Source organism: Misgurnus anguillicaudatus, chromosome 10 (assembly GCF_027580225.2).
Source record: "Misgurnus anguillicaudatus chromosome 10, ASM2758022v2, whole genome shotgun sequence".
Taxonomy (NCBI): domain Eukaryota; kingdom Metazoa; phylum Chordata; class Actinopteri; order Cypriniformes; family Cobitidae; genus Misgurnus; species Misgurnus anguillicaudatus.
The window spans coordinates 32,843,950-32,862,500 of NC_073346.2; the positions used below are offsets into that span (position 1 = coordinate 32,843,950).

The 18,551-nt window shown below is 36.5% G+C and overlaps 1 protein-coding gene across 1 annotated transcript; it reads right to left on the reverse strand.

Annotated features, from left to right (window-relative positions):
* Positions 1-1,189: 1,189 nt before the first annotated feature.
* Positions 1,190-7,714, reverse strand: LOC129448980 (uncharacterized). Its single transcript, XM_055211716.2, has 4 exons — positions 7,685-7,714; positions 3,703-3,777; positions 2,373-3,578; positions 1,190-2,255 (listed from the first exon to the last, which is right to left on the reverse strand). Exons 2-4 carry the CDS (start codon positions 3,740-3,742, stop codon positions 1,819-1,821), a joined length of 1,683 nt encoding a protein of 560 aa, XP_055067691.2. The 5' UTR covers positions 3,743-3,777; positions 7,685-7,714; the 3' UTR covers positions 1,190-1,818.
* Between the last annotated feature and the right edge of the window lie 10,837 nt (positions 7,715-18,551).

The window sequence follows — 18,551 nt, forward strand, 5'->3', positions numbered from 1 at the left end:
ATGACATTAAAAGCCAATGAGAAAAGGTAAGTTTTCTAATAAGTTTTCTAAGAGTTTGGGTAGCTTTTATTTGGGCCAGGAGACTGTTCCATAACTTCGGACAAATGACCGCAAAGGCGCTGTCACCCCTGTTTTTAAGTCTAGTTCTAGGGACAAACAATAAATCAGAATCTCCAGGGGCCGGTTGCATAAACATAGCCGTGACATTAAGACTGCGTCTTAAGAATTATTCTGACTAACTAGCAATTAGTTAGGGCTAATTAGTCTTATTATTTGGATTTAAATTAAACCAATCTACCTTTCTATGTAACATTCTTAAGACAGTTATGATCAGTCTTGAAGAAAAAAAATCATGACTAACTTTTAAGACTAGTCTGAAAGTTTTATGCAACCGGCCACAGATCTAAGAGCTCTAGACTGAGACGGCAGGTGCAGAAGATCTGACAGGTACTGTGGTGTATCAACTTACTGTATAAAGAGAAGTTACCTTTGCAAAACAATGACATTATTAACACTGTTAATAGTTAATAATGTAGTTTACAGTAATACAAAGTTAGAATTGTTTTCTTATTTTTAAAAGGTTTAAAACTGGATAAGCTTATAGAACTTAATCTTGAATGTTATCTGACTTTTTATGTGCTTCTATCAATCTTGAAAATGTGAAAAAGATCCACCCAGTAACTTAGTTTTGGTAAACCATTCTCTGCAAGCATGTGAAAAAATAGGTCTTTGAAATGGAGCTCTCCTTGTGATCTCAGAAGGGGATAATACCGCCCCTTAATCTGCACTATCCAACCACAGCAGTGCATTTTAGTGCAAAGATCAACTCATTTGCATTTTTGCTCACACCTACAAAGTGGCAATTTTTACATAAATTATCTATATAGTATTTTGAGATAAAACTTCACATATGTACTCTGGGGACACCAACGATTTATTTTACATCTTTAAAAAGTCTTGTGAAATTCCCTCTTTAAATGCTAAATGATGTTGATAATGTGTAGCCTGCTCTGAATTAGTAGCATTTTTAAAACTATTTATGCATATTGGAAAAGGTTATGCAGGACAAGAAGATTAAATAATTTTTATTTGCATACTTTTACAGTATGTATTGTTTTAGCTTTACAGAATCATAAGCTCCAAGTAAGGTAACACCCCTATATGATAAAATTGAAGTAAAATCTACACTACTTTTAGTATTTTTATGCTCCACTTTTCTACATGAACAAACTTCCCATAGTTTCTGAGCACATGAAAAGAAGTTAATAAAGTATCCTGAATGGGTAAAGAGTAAAGCTTTTAAGTTCTTGTATCTGGTTATACAAATTCAGACTTGTTTGTCAGACAACTTTTTGGAAGAAACAGAAACGTCTTTGAACACGCATTACAAATCTATTTCTCCTGATTAATGTTTAAAGGAATAGTATGTAAGAAATTTATACCAATTAATCATAAAATGGCCTTGATATGTCACTAGACATTAAGAAATCATTTTCATTTCAAATATTTATATCACTGACAACAGTCATTTAAAAAGTGCAGTTGCAGCCCTCAACTGATGTTTATGTTGTCATGTTGTGTATTGACCACCAGCTGTGTGATTGCAGTACCAGTTTTAGCCACAAGTTTTGTGATTGCAATACCCGTTTTGGCCACAATCCTACATACTGTTGCTTTAGGAATAATTTAACAATAATTGATTATAAGCGAACTACTTTAAATATTTTTCTATCTCCCATCAGAAACTACATTTAACAGGTGGTTATTAAAAATACACTGAGATATTTCTGCTATTATAATATTAATATACACAAAATCCTAAGAAATGTATCTTGTAGCAATCATAATCAAAGGACCAAAGTTTTTTGGTTGTTTGTAGCAGACAGGAAGCTTTTTCTTACAGCAGCGTGCACTTTTCCATTTAAAATCATCTGTACCATTCAGTGACAATGAAGCACAAATTTCTATCTTGTTCGCCCGTGGTTGCCCATTGGCCCAGTAAACGTAATTCACAGATGATGATGCTGATGTTGTATTCGTCTGCCAGTACCAGGCTGTAGTCATTAGACTCTGGCGCAGACCGATCCAACCCTCCACATTTGTTGTGTTAACCTGCCTGGCAAACTCTATCTGGAGGTTTTCATTTATAAAACAGGCAAATCCTCTCTCAGGGTTTGTGCAGTAATCCAGAGACTCAGTCCATTTAAGAGGTTGATCTCCAACTACAAACTCTCCAGGAAGCATACAGCCAGAACCTGAATGCATAAATAAATTAAAAATATTAACCGTCACAATTACGTGTTTTACAACAATTAATTGCATCTGTATCACAAATGATTGCTTACTAATTCAAACAAAATGTTTTTTTTTACCTGGTTGTTCATTTATTGGTATAGCTGGGCCTCCAAAAATTGTCTCACCACTTTGTTCCACTATATAAACAGCAATCTTTGAGCTTGTAGTCCAGATAAGGGCCAATGGGTCTGATGAAGTTATTTCAGCTTTAGAGTATTGTGTGTTAGAAATCACAGACCAGGCAGAGGTTACAATCGTGTGTGTACCTAAGCCCACTTGAGCTGTGCTGTCAGTTTTAGCTATCACAACTGCCAACTTGCTGTTTGAATAGAACGGCAGCATGTAGCACGCAGCAAACTGGTTTTCTGGGATCAATTCAATGAAAAGTCCTGGACTTATCAGTCTGAGAGACACGTTACTTGATGCGGTTACATACTGATTGTTCATATCCGAGAGTGACAGATACCCTGATGAACTAGGAGTCAATTGATTATTGTTTTGAGATAGTGAGCTTGCCTCATCATTTGATGTCATAAATAACTGTCTCTGGGTTATACCTTGAACAAAGGGCACAACAAAGTTCTGACCCTGAAGTCTCACAGGAAGAATCTGATTGACTATCATGCTGCATGTACAGTTTGTTTTATGTAGACACGGGTGAGTCAGCAGCACAGCTATTTTACAACTCGAGTTAACCATCATCAGTGAAGCATCAGCCTGCAACTGGATGAGTTGATATGATGGGATCGTGAAGTTTACTAATTGAATTTTGTCTGATATGTTCTTGACTATCGTGATATTGTTTTCTGTGTCCTCAGCATTGATGATGATCAGTCTGAATGAGTTGTATGTTGTTGACTGGGATATGCCAAACGTTGTGAGAAAGGTTGTGTAGTTCAGTGAAGGGATCAGGTAATTCATCCCGAGATTTTCATCAGGTTGAACAATATTGGTCTGGGCCGAGATTGTATTAATCGTAAAATTTGCAGTACTCACAGAATGTACTACAATGATTTTGCTACTATTAATTCGGATAGATTGTGTTGAGTTGTCAAGTTGATATACTTCAGCAGATTTTGGAAACACCACAGTTACAGTTTGGCCTTTCATCAGGTTTGGTATCGTCTGTGTTGGTGTGCTGCTGCCGTTGTAGAAGATGTCGACAAAAGTGCCGTCATGGAGGGCGGTGACTCTCAGACTTCTTGAAGTGTTTGGATAAAATTGACTTAAATTTTCTGGAAATGCTGTGATGAAACTTTTTCCATAGCCTACTATTGTAAGACCTTCAAATTGAAAAGAGTGTTAAAAATGCCATTGATCATCACAGGCATCAATCCAAACACAGCAATGCTTCGTTAAAAAAAAAGTAGTTAAAAGTAGTTTAGAGTAGTAAAAATGTTCTCTTACCTTGACTAAACAAGGATACAGTCAGAAGAATTCCAAACATGACTGTATCTCGGTTTTGAGCTCAATCTGAATGCTCTGTACAAGTTAAGGAAAGACAAAGAGCTGTTCACATTATAACGATAACTATAAAAATATTGTTTTAGAAATATTAAATATTAACGAGAATAGCGGAGTTCACACCACAACTATAACCATAAAGATACACTGAAGGGTATCGTCGGGATTATTTTCTTAAGCAATTTTTTTACAACTGATAAACAATAAACCATTAACAGCCAACGATTTCTATTTGAACTTCAAGTGCGCGCGCATTTGAAAAGACAGATGACATTGTGGAGAAGCTCATTGCTGAGGTAATACAATTACCTCAGGTATTCAGTGCTGATGCAGTTGCTGTGAAATTGACTACGTAATGCTTTTTATTCCACTACACTGACTAAAGGCCGGGATACACTGCACGATAATTGGCCGTCTCAGACGAAAGATTGCCATCGTGAAACTATCGTTGCGATTTCTGTGATCGTGGCTCTCCATCGGTGGTCCTACGTCATACAGTGAGAGAGGTTAAAAGACGGACGTTTTCCCGGTCTTGCGTCCAAAGATAGCCTACGATAGTTTTCTGGCAGTGTCAGAAATTCGGCATGATCACCGCACAGTGTGTTTGCTGCTACGACCTGCGCGCCGGTATTTGTTTACCACGAGCGCATGCTGGTGACGTTGCGCAACGTGTGATGCAGCCGCCGAAGCCTCCCTTGTCATCATCGTACAGTCTACATGCCTCTCGTACCCGAGTTTAAACGATACATGTCGCACAGTGTGATAAGGTAATGATCTTATAAAGCCCGGAATACATTGCACGATTTTTGTCCTCATAGGGTGTTTTCACATCTGTAGTTCGGTTTATTTGGTTCGCACCAACAGCAAAAAATTATACATTGTAACTTTTTTTGCAGTTTTGGTTCCTTTTCACACCACACTGATTGATCTGATCCGAACCAGTTGAAACGGACCAAAATTATGTCATGTGATAAGATCAACATCACTCATTTGCCACATGTATTTGAACGTATTTCCTAAACTGCTTCTCGATCGGACAGAATCAATGTGCGCGAAATTCCAACGGAACCCCGGAAGTAAACAAAAAGATGGATAATACAGCAGACACTATGGACAGATGGCTGTGCGCTGTAATTATGTCTCCGTGGTTGTTATACATAGTTTGCATACAGCACTAGACAAACCCTTCATTTTCAGAATGAATCGCAGATGCGGCTTGAAAACAACGTTTTAATGCACCACAAACGGCGAAGACATCACATTTCTGAGGCTCTGCCCGCACCTCCTCGCAAATCCAGGTATTTCCGCCATCTGTCATTGTGCTAATATTGCTAATAGAAACTGTCAACAAACACTTCCTCATCCGATAATGCACTGCGTAGCTGACTACGGCAGCTGGTTTAGTCCAAATGCGCAGTACTTTTGCAGTTAGGTTGGTTGGATCTCGGATCGTGTTCTCACCACAAACAAACCGCTCTAGAGTTCGTTTGAAAGTGTACCGAGACCACTTGCTTGTTTGGTCCGCTTTTGGTGCGCACCAGAGTTCGATTGCTGCATTCTCACCTGCCCAAACGGTACGATTCAACCGAACTAAACAAGGCAGGTGTAAAAACACCCTTAGATTACACAAACTGGATTATTCAATGTTTAGAGTCACGCCAGCGTGACGTGTTGAGGACATCTGTGCAAATGCAACAAGAACAGCATATGACATGTGTACAATTACAAGCGTTTTTATTAAAGGAAATATGCAATATTTGTTAATACACTGTAAAACCTAAAAGTCAACTCAACTCAAACCATCCAAGTAAACCACTTGCATTAGTTTTAAAACACATACATCCGAGCACTGTGAACTTAAATAAATTGAGTCATATGCAGTTATGCACCTATAATTATTAAGTTCACACTACGGTTTTGCCTATTTCACAAGCACTCACGCAGCACATCCAAGCACTCATGCAAAAAAATCTGATCTTGGGCCAAGACTCATTTGTTTCTTTTCAAACTCCCCGACGGTACTAGATGGCGCTGATGGCGTCTGTAGCTGGCTGCACCCCGAGGTTAGAGACGGAAGAAGAGATTTAGAAGAAGACAGTCTAGGGGGCAGATTTCCTTACAGCTTGCGCCAGCTCAAACCATCATTTTGACATCAAATAACGACTGGCAGGATTTAGGCCTACTAAAGACCCGCAGTGGATAATTAGCGCTGAAAATGTGTGGTCTAGTTATTTTTGAGACTGACCTTATTGCATGCATTTCTAGGAGTTTATAGAGTTTTAAGAGGCAAAATTTAGTAGGATATTATTTAAACGATGTACGCAATGCGATTTACTAATGTTTGCATGTGTGATATTATTAGCTTTATTAGCATTATTATCAGCTTGAAATAGCTACAATTGTTGCTGATAAGAGAGACATCAGAGAGTGGTACAAAAGGTATGTCTGAGGAGCATATTATTCAAAGCCATGTTATGTTTGCCAAGCCATGTTATTTTTTTATTTGCAGTCACTAGGAGAAGTCACACAATAGCAGGTGTTTCACAAGCTCTTTGTCGGTTCTTCCGGTTCTTTTCAGTGTACTATGGCTTTGTGAGCTGAGAATTCACCCAGAATTTTCAGCTAAGATGTCGGTGGATGAACTCAAGCTCATCAGGCATTCAGTCACTCGCAGGAGCTAGTCTTAGTAGATTGTTGGTCATTATGGAAATCAGCTGTTACGCCTGTGTTATTTAATTTGCACATTTTTAGTAAATAACCCGCAGATATTACCACTCCCATTTGGCGCTTTTTTGGAAGTGCGCTCTTGTGCTAATTTGCCCCATTTAGTAAATCTGGGCCTTAGTATGTATCAATGAAATGTCGTCCAATTTAGTACTCACTCTTAACCTCCTAAGGTTTGGCTTGCATTTTAGATTTCTTCCAGCTATTTGGGGTTAGGAAGAACCAATAAATATAAAAACCAAATATTTTTCTTTGAACATGAAGCAGTGTAATTGTCCACGTTTGTGTATAACAGGTTCCAGTTACACAGAATTAAGTATTATGGTGCAAACAACAAAAAATGTCATAGGTCATGCCAGGTCATAGGAGGATATATTTTAAATCTTGAAAGAAATAATTTGTCTGTCAAATGTAAACTCAGCTGACATAGCTCTTAACATTTTCATCAATAAATATTAATTAACCTACCTAGGTCAAATCTTGGTCTATAAATATGTCATTTTGCAACAAAGTAATTTGTAATGACTAAAATGTTTTGAGTTAAAGAAAACACAGAATACAGTCACAGATAAAGAATAATAAAGATTTTGAAAGATAAAGATTTTTTTTATACAGTAGTTAAAGGTTGTAGGGTTGTTATAACTCATAATATGCATTTTTTTTTAGATTAATTTAACCAAACAGCTGGGTTTCTCCCCCTTTTTGACCCAACGCTGGTTTGAAAATAACTCAGCACTTTTCAGTGTTTGTTTAAAAGCATAATTATATAATATAGCAGCTTCAAGACAAAAATTAAAACCAAACGGAAAAGCTAAAAAAAACACTGGGGGAGAATGGTTTAAATTTAACAAATGTCAATGCTGGGTTATTTTTAATCCAACATTTGGTTAAAAATGTAAAGACCCAGCCATAAAGATATCAAGGTTATATTTTTTTACAGAATATTCACATTATGTAGGGATGATTTATGTAGACTTTAGCTGAGTTTTTACAGGCAGGGTTACAAATGTGAAATTCATTTGTTATTTGACAAGTGCTGATGCATTTCATTTAAGTTAATGATTTCAGAAATAACTGTTTTTATCATTTAACCGTGAATATTCATTACTGTTCTATTCTAGACATTAAAATAAATAAAAAACAAGACGCTTCTCTATACAGGTCAGTTGTACAATATAATAACAACAGTAAAGTATCTTACCCGATGTCTCTGCTCTTCTCTATTCTCCTCTTCTCTCTAAAATCTACTCTGGAATTCTTATCTTAGTTTAGACAAATTTGACTTTCAAAATGTTTTATTGTTTGCATAAAAAAACTAGATTTGTTTAAGACTAGCAAGAGTTCTTGGCTTCTCAAAATGCTTCACTAAATGCTTCATCAGACAGAATAATTTTTAATTTTTTAATTAAATTCCTTCCAATTAATAATCATGCTGTACATTCACCAGACTCAATACATGACTTTTAAGTTTTGTTTTGAATTTTAACCATTTTGCCTCAGTTGACCCTTCACTTAGTCCTGCCCTCTTTCTCACCTGCTATTACGGTATGTATGCACCGGTGTCAGACGTTCCCAAGGAGATAATTAGTCATTTTTGGTGAAGAACAGGTAAAATATCTGAGAGAGCAAAACAAAAGGGACTACAGCATGTATTCGAGTGATATATACACAACATAATATGCAACAGATTAGAAAATAATTTAATCAAAATTGAAGCTAAAGTCTTTAGGTTATGTCTCAGTGCAAACAGCAGCCGCCTCATACGTTGAACATTCAAATGGGAAACACACAAATTGAGGAACAGCTTTGTTCATGCACAGCAGGGTAAGTGAAATATGTGAAAATAATTTAATGATTATAAATCAAACATCTTAAGCATAAGTCTTGTGGAGTAAACACATGACATTAGCCTGACCACTTTGCAATGATAACATTCTCCCACTTAAAGAACTAAGTGCCGCGATCGGATTGGGGTACTTTGGAGTAGGCCATCTATTAACAAAATGCAAAAATATTTTTTAAATATGTCAGTCAGCATCCGTCTTGCCTTTAATCATCTTATTTTACATTCAAATATATGCACTGTGAACAAAGAACCGTCATTATTTCCAAGCAATGATGTGCTGAGTTAGCTAGCTGGTGTTTTTGTTAATCCTGTCGACATTTAGTTGTGAATGAGGCCTTAAACATGCTTGATCCACGTCTGTCATTTCTCCCTTTGGGTTTTAGGTTTCGGGAAGGGAAAAAAGCTTAACAGACCTCCTACGGCTAGTTACGGTTCCTAACCACGATTTGCCTGTGGCGGTTTTTGGGGCGTGGCTTAGCGAAAGGTCAATTGCAACTGCAAACTAATTGGTAAACTGATCGTAAATGTGTAAAAGCATACTGATGGGTTGGTTTGACCCTAGTGGGTTTTACAATTTAACCAAGAAATCTGGATTATTTCAGTCAACCCCAACCAGTGAAATGAACTCTTTTGCTGGGCTAAATATTACTTATACATTGGATTTTTTTATGTCTCATTGCCTTGCAGCTTTTTTATTGAAAGAGCACCAATATATTAAGACAGCCACCGCTACTGGTCACATCTATGGTTAGATTGATGTATTTAGTTCCAGTGAAATTGCTACATTGACAACGCCACGTCATGTATTAGTTTTTTTTCTATGCTTTCGGAGTTAATACCCTGCAATCTCACCACTAGATGCCACTACACAAATGCATGTTGGCATTCAGAAGAGAGAAGTATATGTCAAATTTCTATCCTGCATCATGTTTATCCGTCCAAGTCCTGAGTGCAACGGGATGGATAAGGGAATAGAGGTAATAATGGTCTAATACATTTTCATTATAATATTGCAAAATGTTATGTATGTTTTCCTTAAAATTAATAAACATTGAATTACAAAAAAATAAATGTATGAAGAGTTTGGTTCCAAAACGCAATAAATTCATTTTGACTAATTTCTTTAAAAAATGTGTGACAAGATGAAAACCACTATTTTCTGGTAAAAATATTCACGTATTATCTTTAATTTATAATAACATAAAAAATCAAATCCATAATTAAAAAATGAATCAACAAAGATTTAAAAAACGATTAATTATATATAAAAAAAATCCGCAAAATGCAATAATTCCATGACAAGTTTTCAAAATGATATAAATCTATTAAATAAATTTATAATTGTGCATTAATCTTTGACATGTTATATTCATTTAGTGGCATTAATCAAAACACTTACTTTTTGTCATATTAAGAACACTGTCATTGCTGCTGTCATCCTTGGGATGTCGTCGCTGAACTTTCTTTTTTAACAGATCTGGCTACCCAGTCTCCTGAGGTTGCGTATAAATAGCACGAAGTGTAAAACTTGTGCAATACATACGCCAAATTCCACTTTGGCGTGCATATGATACGTAAGTCCTTCCAATTCACTTAAACGGGGCATCTTTTTTCGTCGTTTTATTTATTGGTTTCTCAATTTTTTTCTGTTTTTTTAAACCATTTTCGCTTGGGTTTAGGGTTAGATTTCACATTTGCTTAATAAGGTTATTTAATATACAGGTTTCTCTATGTTTTGTCCATATTTAAGCCATGGTCGCTTGGAGTTGGGGTTAGAGTTGGGGTTTGGGTTAGGATGTCATTTTTAAATAACAAAAAGTTGTTCTAACCCTAAACCCAAGCGAAAATGGTAAAAAATAGCAAAAAAATTGAGAAACCAATAAATAAAACGACAAAAAAAGATGCCCCGTTTAAGTGAATGGGAAGGACTTGCGTATCATATGCACGCCAAAGTGGAATTTGGCGTATGTATTGCACGAGTTTTACACTGCTATTTATATGCATTTTCAGGAGACTGGGCTGTGATCTGATTGATGTTGATAATGTGTAACCATTTTGAAGATAATTTTTGCACAGTGTTGAAAAAAGTTAGGCAGGACAACAAGATTAAATAATTTTTATTTGCATAGTGTTTTTTACAGTATATTGAATCATACCTCAATGTAAAGCCCCAGTAAGGCGACACCCCTAGCTATGAAAAGAGTGAAGTAAAACTCTACCCTACTTTCAGTATTTATATGCTCAACTTTTATGCCTGGTTTCTACATGAACAAACTTCCCATAGTTTCTGAGCACATGAAAAGAAGTTAATAAAGTCCCAAATAGGCAGATTAATATAACAGCATCCTGAATGCAGGGGCGTAGCCACGAGGGGACCTGGGTGGGCCTTGGCCCCTTCATTTACATGTCCGCCCCCTCAGATTTCCAATTGCTTAAAATAAAATAAATAAAATAAGAAAATGTTGATTTCTTAGTCTGATTGACAGCTGTTTTCAAACTTAATTGGATTAGCTCATGTCATGTGTTGTTGTGCGTAACTTATGCTGTCATCTTTGCATGAGAGTTCATTAATATTTGGTGACAATGGCAGCTGGCGCGCAAAGTACAATATTACACTTTTTCAAAAAAGCACGAAAAGATGAGCGAGAAGAAGAAAATGTGCCATCCATATCATCTGAGTCTACTTCATGTTCTGCTGAAACGGTGAAGTAAATATGCTTTTTAAAATGTGTACAGGTGTTAAGCTGTTTTATTTATAGGTGTTAAGTAATATGTTGCCCCCTCATTTTAAGATGGGACCCCCCCAAAAATAAAATTCTAGATACGCCCCTGCCTGAATGGGTATAGAGTAAAGCTTTTAAGTTCTTGCATCTGATTATACAAATTCAGACAACTTTTTGGAAAAAATTGAAAGATACAGTTTAGAAATCTGCTTTCATTTTACACTACTAATAAGATCTTTCACTTATTACTAACAACATCATTTCAAACTGCTAAAAATGTCTTGATGCTAATTCAAACATTACTTGTATCTAACAGAAGCTTCTTTGAGCATGCATTACAAATCTATTTTGAATAATTTAATAATAATTGATTATAAAGTTTCCCACCAGAAACTACACTGAACAGGTGGTTATTAAAAATACACTGAAATGTCAGTGGCTTATATTATAAATACACACAAGATCCTTCGGTGAAAATGAATACGGTTACGCCCATGTGTTTTCGCTGATTTCACACTGTACTCAAATTCTGCCGCTCTGCCTTTTGCCACTCAGTGGGCGTAACCACAGTCACTTTTGCCGAAGGTGACATCACGTGCATACCCTATATAGACGGTTTCATCGGACGCACGTGCGTTGTCGCGGTTATGCGTTTGGTCACAACTACTGCCGGTTTCTGTTTTTTTAATGGTCTGACTAGTGGCTAAAATAAACTCTGGAAGAAATACCTCGTCAAAAATAACAAATGTTTTGGTTTCCTCGGGGGAGACGCTGATCATGGATCACCGCTATGTAAAGGGAAGTTTGGCATTGGGTTTGTAGTTAAAGGAATAAAGACTACTCATTTTCAATATCAAAACATGTCACTACCCCAACCAAGAACCGTTGACACATCCCTCCACCATCTGCGTGCGCGCACGCAAGCGCCGGAGCACGCCGCGACACTTCGATAGCATTTAGCTTAGCCCCATTCATTCAATGATACCATCCAGAGACAAAGCCAGAAGCGACCAAACACATCAAGGCTTCCCCTATTTAAGACGAGTAGTTATATGAGCAAGCCCGGTGGAACAAAACAAAACGCAGCGCTCCTCCAAGCGGACTCAAAAGAGGAGCCACACCCCATGGCGCAACAGCACTTTTGGGAGTACTTCGACTTGGCGCAGTAACACCCTCCCTCTCCCATTATGAGAGGGAGAAGGGGAGCGGACTTTTCAGGCGAGTCGGAGTACTCCCAAAAGTGCTATTACGCCATAAAATATAGTTCCTCTTTTAAATCCGCTTAGAAAAGCACTACGTTTTATTTTGTACCACCAAACTTGCTCGTATAACTACTCGTCTTAAATAGGAAAAACGTTGATGTGTTTGGTCACTTCTAACTTTATCTCTAAATGGTACCATTGAATGAATGGGGCTAAGCTAAATGCTATCGAAGCGTCGCAGCGCGCTCCAGCGCTTACGTGCACACACACAGATGATAGAGGGATGTATCAACAATTCTTAGTTAAGGTTATAACATATTTTAATATTGAAAATGAGTAGACCATTCCCCCAACATTGTATACAGTACACATTTTACACAGCAACGTTAGATCAGTGTCGGTTTTATACGCTTTAGCTATGAAATAAGAACTTAGATAATCTACTTGTTGTAAATAAACTACTCTAAAAGGACTTATTTATTCTTAGCTGAGTTTACCGGAAGTTATGTGTGTTCCACGAAAGCCATTGTTTATGTTGTTACTGCTGAAACAGACTATGGAGAGTACAAGTATACTGTAGGTAACATAGATAAATGAGCCAAGTATTTTGGTTGTTTGTAGCAGACAGGAAGCTTTTTCTCACAGCAGCTTGCACTTTTCCATTTAAAATCATCTGTTTGATTCAGGGACAGTGAAGCACAAAATCCCATTCCTTTGCCCTGTGGTTGTCCATTGGCCCAGTAAACGTAATTCACAGATGATGATGATGATCCTAATGTTGTACTTGTCTGCCAGTACCAGGCTGTAGTCATTAGACTACGACGCAGACCGATCCAACCCTCAACATTATTTGTGTTAACCTGCCTGGCAAACTCTATCTGGAGGCCTTCATTTGTAGGACAAGCAAATTCACTTTGACTGTCTGTGCAGTAAGCCAGAGACTCAGTCCATTTAAGAGGTTTTTCTCCAACTAAAAACTCTCCAGGAAGCTTACAGCCAGTTGAATCTGAGTGCACAAATAAATAAAAACATATTAACTGTCACAATGATGTGTTTTACAACAAATAATTGCATCTGCATCACAAATGATTGCTTACTAATTAAAACACATTTTTTTACCTGGTTGTTGGTTTATTGTTATAGCTGGGCCTCCAAAAGTTAAGTCACCACTTTTTTCAACTACATAAACGGCAATCTTTGACCATGGATGCCAGATAATGATCTGTGAGCTTGGTGAAGGTATTTCACCTATAGAATATTGTGTGTTCGAAATCATATACCAGTCAGGGTTAAGTGGGCCTGTACCTGTGCGAACCCATTCTCTGCTGTCAGTTTTAGCTATCACAACCACCAACTGGTTGGCTGAATAGAACTGCAGAAGGTAGCAGGCAGCATACATGTTTTCTGGGATCAATTCAATGAAAAGTCCTGGACTGATCAGTCTGAGGGACACGTTCCTCGATGCAGTTACATACTGATTGTTCATATCCGGGAGTGACAGATACCCTGATGAAGGAGTTAATTGAGCGTTGTTTTGAGATAGTGAGCTTGTCTTGTTATTTGATGTCATAACTAACTGTCTCTGGGTTATATATGGAATGTATGGCACAAAAAAGTTCTGACCCTGAAATCTCACAGGAAGAATCTGATTGACTATCATGCTGCATTTACAGTCTGGTTTATCTAGACACGGGTGAGTCAGCAGCACAGCTATTTTACAACTCGAGTTAACCATCTTCATTGAATCATCAGCCTGCAACTGGATGAGTTGATATGATGGGATCGTGAAGTTTACTAATTGAATTTTGGCTGATATGTTCTTGACTAACGTGATATTGTTTTCTGTGTCCTCAGCATTGATGATGATCAATCTGAATGAGTTGTATCTTGTGGACCAGGAGGTTGACTTGGATATCCCAAATGTTGTGAGAAAGGTTGTGTAGTTCAGTGAAGGGATCAGGTAATTCAATCCGAGGTTTTCATTGGGTTGAACAACATTGGTCTGGGCAGAGATTGAATTAATTGGAAAAGCTGTACTACTGACAGAATGTACTGCGATGTATTTGTTACTGATGATTCGGATAGTTTTAGTGGAGTAGTCGAGTTGATATACTTCAGCAGATTTATTAAACTCAACCTTTACAGATTGGCCTTTCTGCATAAATGATAGCGTCTGTGTTGGTGTGCTGCTGCCGTTGTAGAAGATGTTGACAGAAGTGTCGTCATAGAGGGCGGTGACTTTCAGTCTATTTAAAGTGTTTGGATAAAAGTAACCTACATGCTCTGGAAATGCTGTGGTGAAACTTTTTCCATAGCTCACTATCGTAAGACCTTCAAATTAAAAAGAGTGTTAAAAATGTCATTGATGATCACAAAGGCATCACCCCAAACACAGCAATGCTCCATCCAAAAAACAAAACAAAAAACACACACAGAGTAGTAAAAATATTCTCTTACCTTGACTAAACAATGATACAGTCAGAAGAATTGCAAACATGACTGTATCCCGGTTTTGAGCTCAATCTGAATGCTGTGTATAAGTAAAGGATAAACAGACAAAATGACACTCTAGTATTTGTCTGTAAAACAACTTGGCACTTGTTTTTGTTAAGAAATTCACGCAAAGATAACATAATCAAAACCTCTCTAATGTTACATTAAATGTGACTATTCAGCAGAGGCAGACACTACTTAACCTATTTTTACTTACATAAAAGTACATTTTTAAGTATTCGTATTTTATCAGTGTTTTTTTTTCCCCGAAAACATACATTCTAAAGCATATTATCATAATTTTTACTCCACCACATTTCATAATTTCAAGTTTTTGGTTTATATTTAATATTTAAGCACATTAAACATCTAGTATTTTTTTTTCAAGAAAAATAAAAGTGCACAATTTGTATGTAATTAAATGAATTTTAATATGCAATATAAAAGGTATACACAGTATGATTCTATGCTTTAGAATGTAGTGAACATTTTTTAGTAAACACTCTGATAAAGCACAGATGCTTGGAAAATTTACTTAAAATACTTGAGTAGTGTCCGCCTCTACTATTCAGACACTTTTGAAAGGTACACAACTTTTTCTGTGCATATTTTCCCCCACACGGTAAAAAAAATTGTTGAATCAACTCATGTCATATTATTATTTATCTTGAAAAAAGATGAGTTGCTACAACTTCTAAAAGTTTAATTTTATAAGTTATAGCAAATCATCTCTAGTCCAGATATATAATAGTAAGTTGAAATGACCTCAACAAAAAATTTAAGGCAGCAAATTATTTTTACAGGGCTGCATGCACCCTACAATATATATCTTTTTGTCATTTTGACATGCTTTTGTAGTGACTAACATGTTTTGAGTTAAAGAAAACACAGAATACTGTCACAGAAGAATGATAAATATTTTGAAAGATACATTTTTTATAGATATGTTTTTTGGCTGGTTTTTTTTAGATTAATTTAACAAAACAGCTGCTTTTGTACCTTTTTGACCCAATGCTGGGTTGAAAATAACCCAGCATTTAGGGTGTGTGTAAAAGCATAATTATATAATATAGCAGCTCCAAGACAAAAAAATGAATAAAAACCAAATGAAAAAAAAACTGGGTGAGAATGGTCTGAATTTAACAAACAAATGTAAATGCTGGGTTATTTTTAACCCAATGTTTGGTTAAAAAGGGAAGGACCTAGCCATAAAGATATCAATGTTATATTTTCACAAAATGTTCGCATTATGTAGGGATAGTTTTTCAGTATGTAGAAAACAGTAAATCTAAAAAAAAGTTTATGGGTCACAAATGATGTTTCATTAAAAAGTTTTTGATTCTGTTGGCTTTTCTTCTTTAAAAGAAAATGGAAATATTTCAAATTATTTTAAAGAAATGTCTTTTAAATATTTGTATTATTATTTCTTATTTGACTGCTGAAGTGCTGATGCATTTCATTTCACAGAATGATTTCAGAAATAACTGATTTTAACTGTGAATATTCATTACTGTTCTATTCTATACATTAAATTAAATATAAAACAAGACACTTCTTTATACAGTTCAGTTGTACAATATTATACCATCAGCAAAGTATCTTACCCAATGTATCTTCTCTTCTTCTCAATTCTCTTCTTCTCTCAAAAATTTCTCTCCTCTTCTCTCTTAAAGCTTTGTGCTGGAATTCTTATCTCAGTTTAGACAGATTTGACTTTCAAAGTGTTTTATTTTTGCATAAGAATAACAAGATTTGCATAAGACTAGCAAAAGGTCTTGGCTTCACAAAATGCTTCATCACTAGACTTATTTTTTGTTTTGTTTTTACACTTTTACCACTATTAAATTCCTATCAATTAATAATCATTCACCAAATTCCTAAATGAATTGTTAATTTTAACCATTTTGCCACAATTGCAACTGCAAACTAATTGGTAAACTAATTATTAATGTACTGCTGGGTTGGTTTGACCCAAGTGGGTTAATTATATATAAAAAAATCCACAAAATGCAATAATTCCATGACAAGTTTTCAAAATGATATAAATTTATTGAATCAATTTATAAATGTGCATTCATCTTTGCCATGTTATATTCATTTAGTTGACTAGTGGTATACACTGATTACAAAAAAACATTAATGGCATTAATCAAAACACTTACTTTGTCCTATTAAAAACAAAAATGGCTGCTGTCATCCTTGGGACGTTGAACGTGTAAAATGTTTTGGTCCTGCTCGATTTACGTTGACTTTGAGTAAAATAATAAAAAGTTTTTCATAAGATCTCCTGGGGTCGATGTGTTAGCATGACAGAAGCTTGATGCTGTCGGGAGAACAAGCAACAGCCGGCATTTTTCCTTTCCCAGAGTCCCTCTCAGTTAATTATTCGATTTTGATGGCTTGCATTTTTTCAACGCCACAGAAAACCACCACAGGTTTATCAATGCCATCAAAAGTATTATTTTGTTTTTGTTTGTTTGTTGATCATTAAGTACACAGTAGATGAGGAAAAGAGACGCCCTTATTGTTTACAATGCGTGGAATGGTGCGCTGTGATTTATTGAGCTCATTTATTGCATTCTGTGGAGAAGGAGAAGTAGCGTTTATCACATTTTGGGGAAAAGGGAGAAAAGATGACAGATTAACATGGCGGATATCAGATTTTGTGTAGAATTAAGAAGTCCTATAAATGTAAATACATAGGCTATTTTTTAAAAATGAAAATATAAAAAATATCTTTTCAGGTTTTATGCTGATGATGACCATTAAAACAGGTCATCATCACCCTGTTGAAAAGGGTCCATTTAAAAAAAGGGGTCTTTGCTTGTTAGCTTCTGCTAGTGTTAACGTCATAATCCGTATACACTTAACATACAAGCAGCAGCCAAGGGAAGTCTGCCGACCACTGAAGGACAAATTCAAGAGTCTCTCAATAGTAAACTATTTATTTGTCTCATATTCACCACAGCTACTTTCAAATTTCACAAGCTGCTGGCTGGCTGGTAGCTGGTGCTAATTCCCATCCATGCCTATAGCTTTGACGATATGTGCTTCAGTTTATTTCACCTGTAGTGTCTTTGCTCGCTGATGCCTGGAACATGTCTGTTATTTTAGAGAATTTCACTGCATCCTCCTCCATCATTTTTTCCCTTTTGAATCTGACCTTCTCAGTGCCACCTTTCAGTTTTCTTTTTTGCCTTTCCATCATTTTACTTACTCACATGGACGTTAGACTTCCAAAACGTGACGAGGAAAAAGAGGTGTTCGGCAGCTTTTTACATCAAAGGCCTACAGGCTGGCATTTGGGGAGGGGGCCGCTCAATGATCCCCCTATATTTTTGAAAATCCTATAGATGGTTGGACCTGCCGAACGGGTTGAGCACTTTTATTTACTGTGTTGAGCAGAGAGGCCGCACAGTTTGACCAGCAGGAAGCAGCCGCACATCAGGCCACCAAATGGTCCTAAAATAACTCGCATTGTATAACTATTATCAGATCGGCTCTCGCGCCCTCAAAACACTACCAGCCCACCGGGCAAAGTTCAGACTCTTCCGATTGCCACTCCGCTACTGCCTTTCAGTATTACATTGCGAGCTGATCCTCCAGAAGTACTGGTTAGCTGGCCAATCAGAGGCACAATGACAGCGCTTTTCAGAACAATGAGCTTTGTACAAAATCCATGCGTTTTAGGGAGGCAGGGCATAGAGGAGCAACAATAATGTATGGTATGTGGAAAATTTGTTTTTTGAACCATAACCCACACTTAAACATTATATTATACCAAATACACAAAATAACTCTGAC

Bases quoted from the DNA above. Each gene is read 5' to 3' on its own strand.
- LOC129448980 (XM_055211716.2), bottom strand. From the start codon at position 3,742: ATGTTTGGAATTCTTCTGACTGTATCCTTGTTTAGTCAAG. The intron at 3,579-3,702 runs GTAAGAGAACAT...TTCAATTTGAAG, and splicing joins TGTATCCTTGTTTAGTCAAG to GTCTTACAATAGTAGGCTAT. The intron at 2,256-2,372 runs GTAAAAAAAAAC...TTATGCATTCAG, and splicing joins ACCAATAAATGAACAACCAG to GTTCTGGCTGTATGCTTCCT.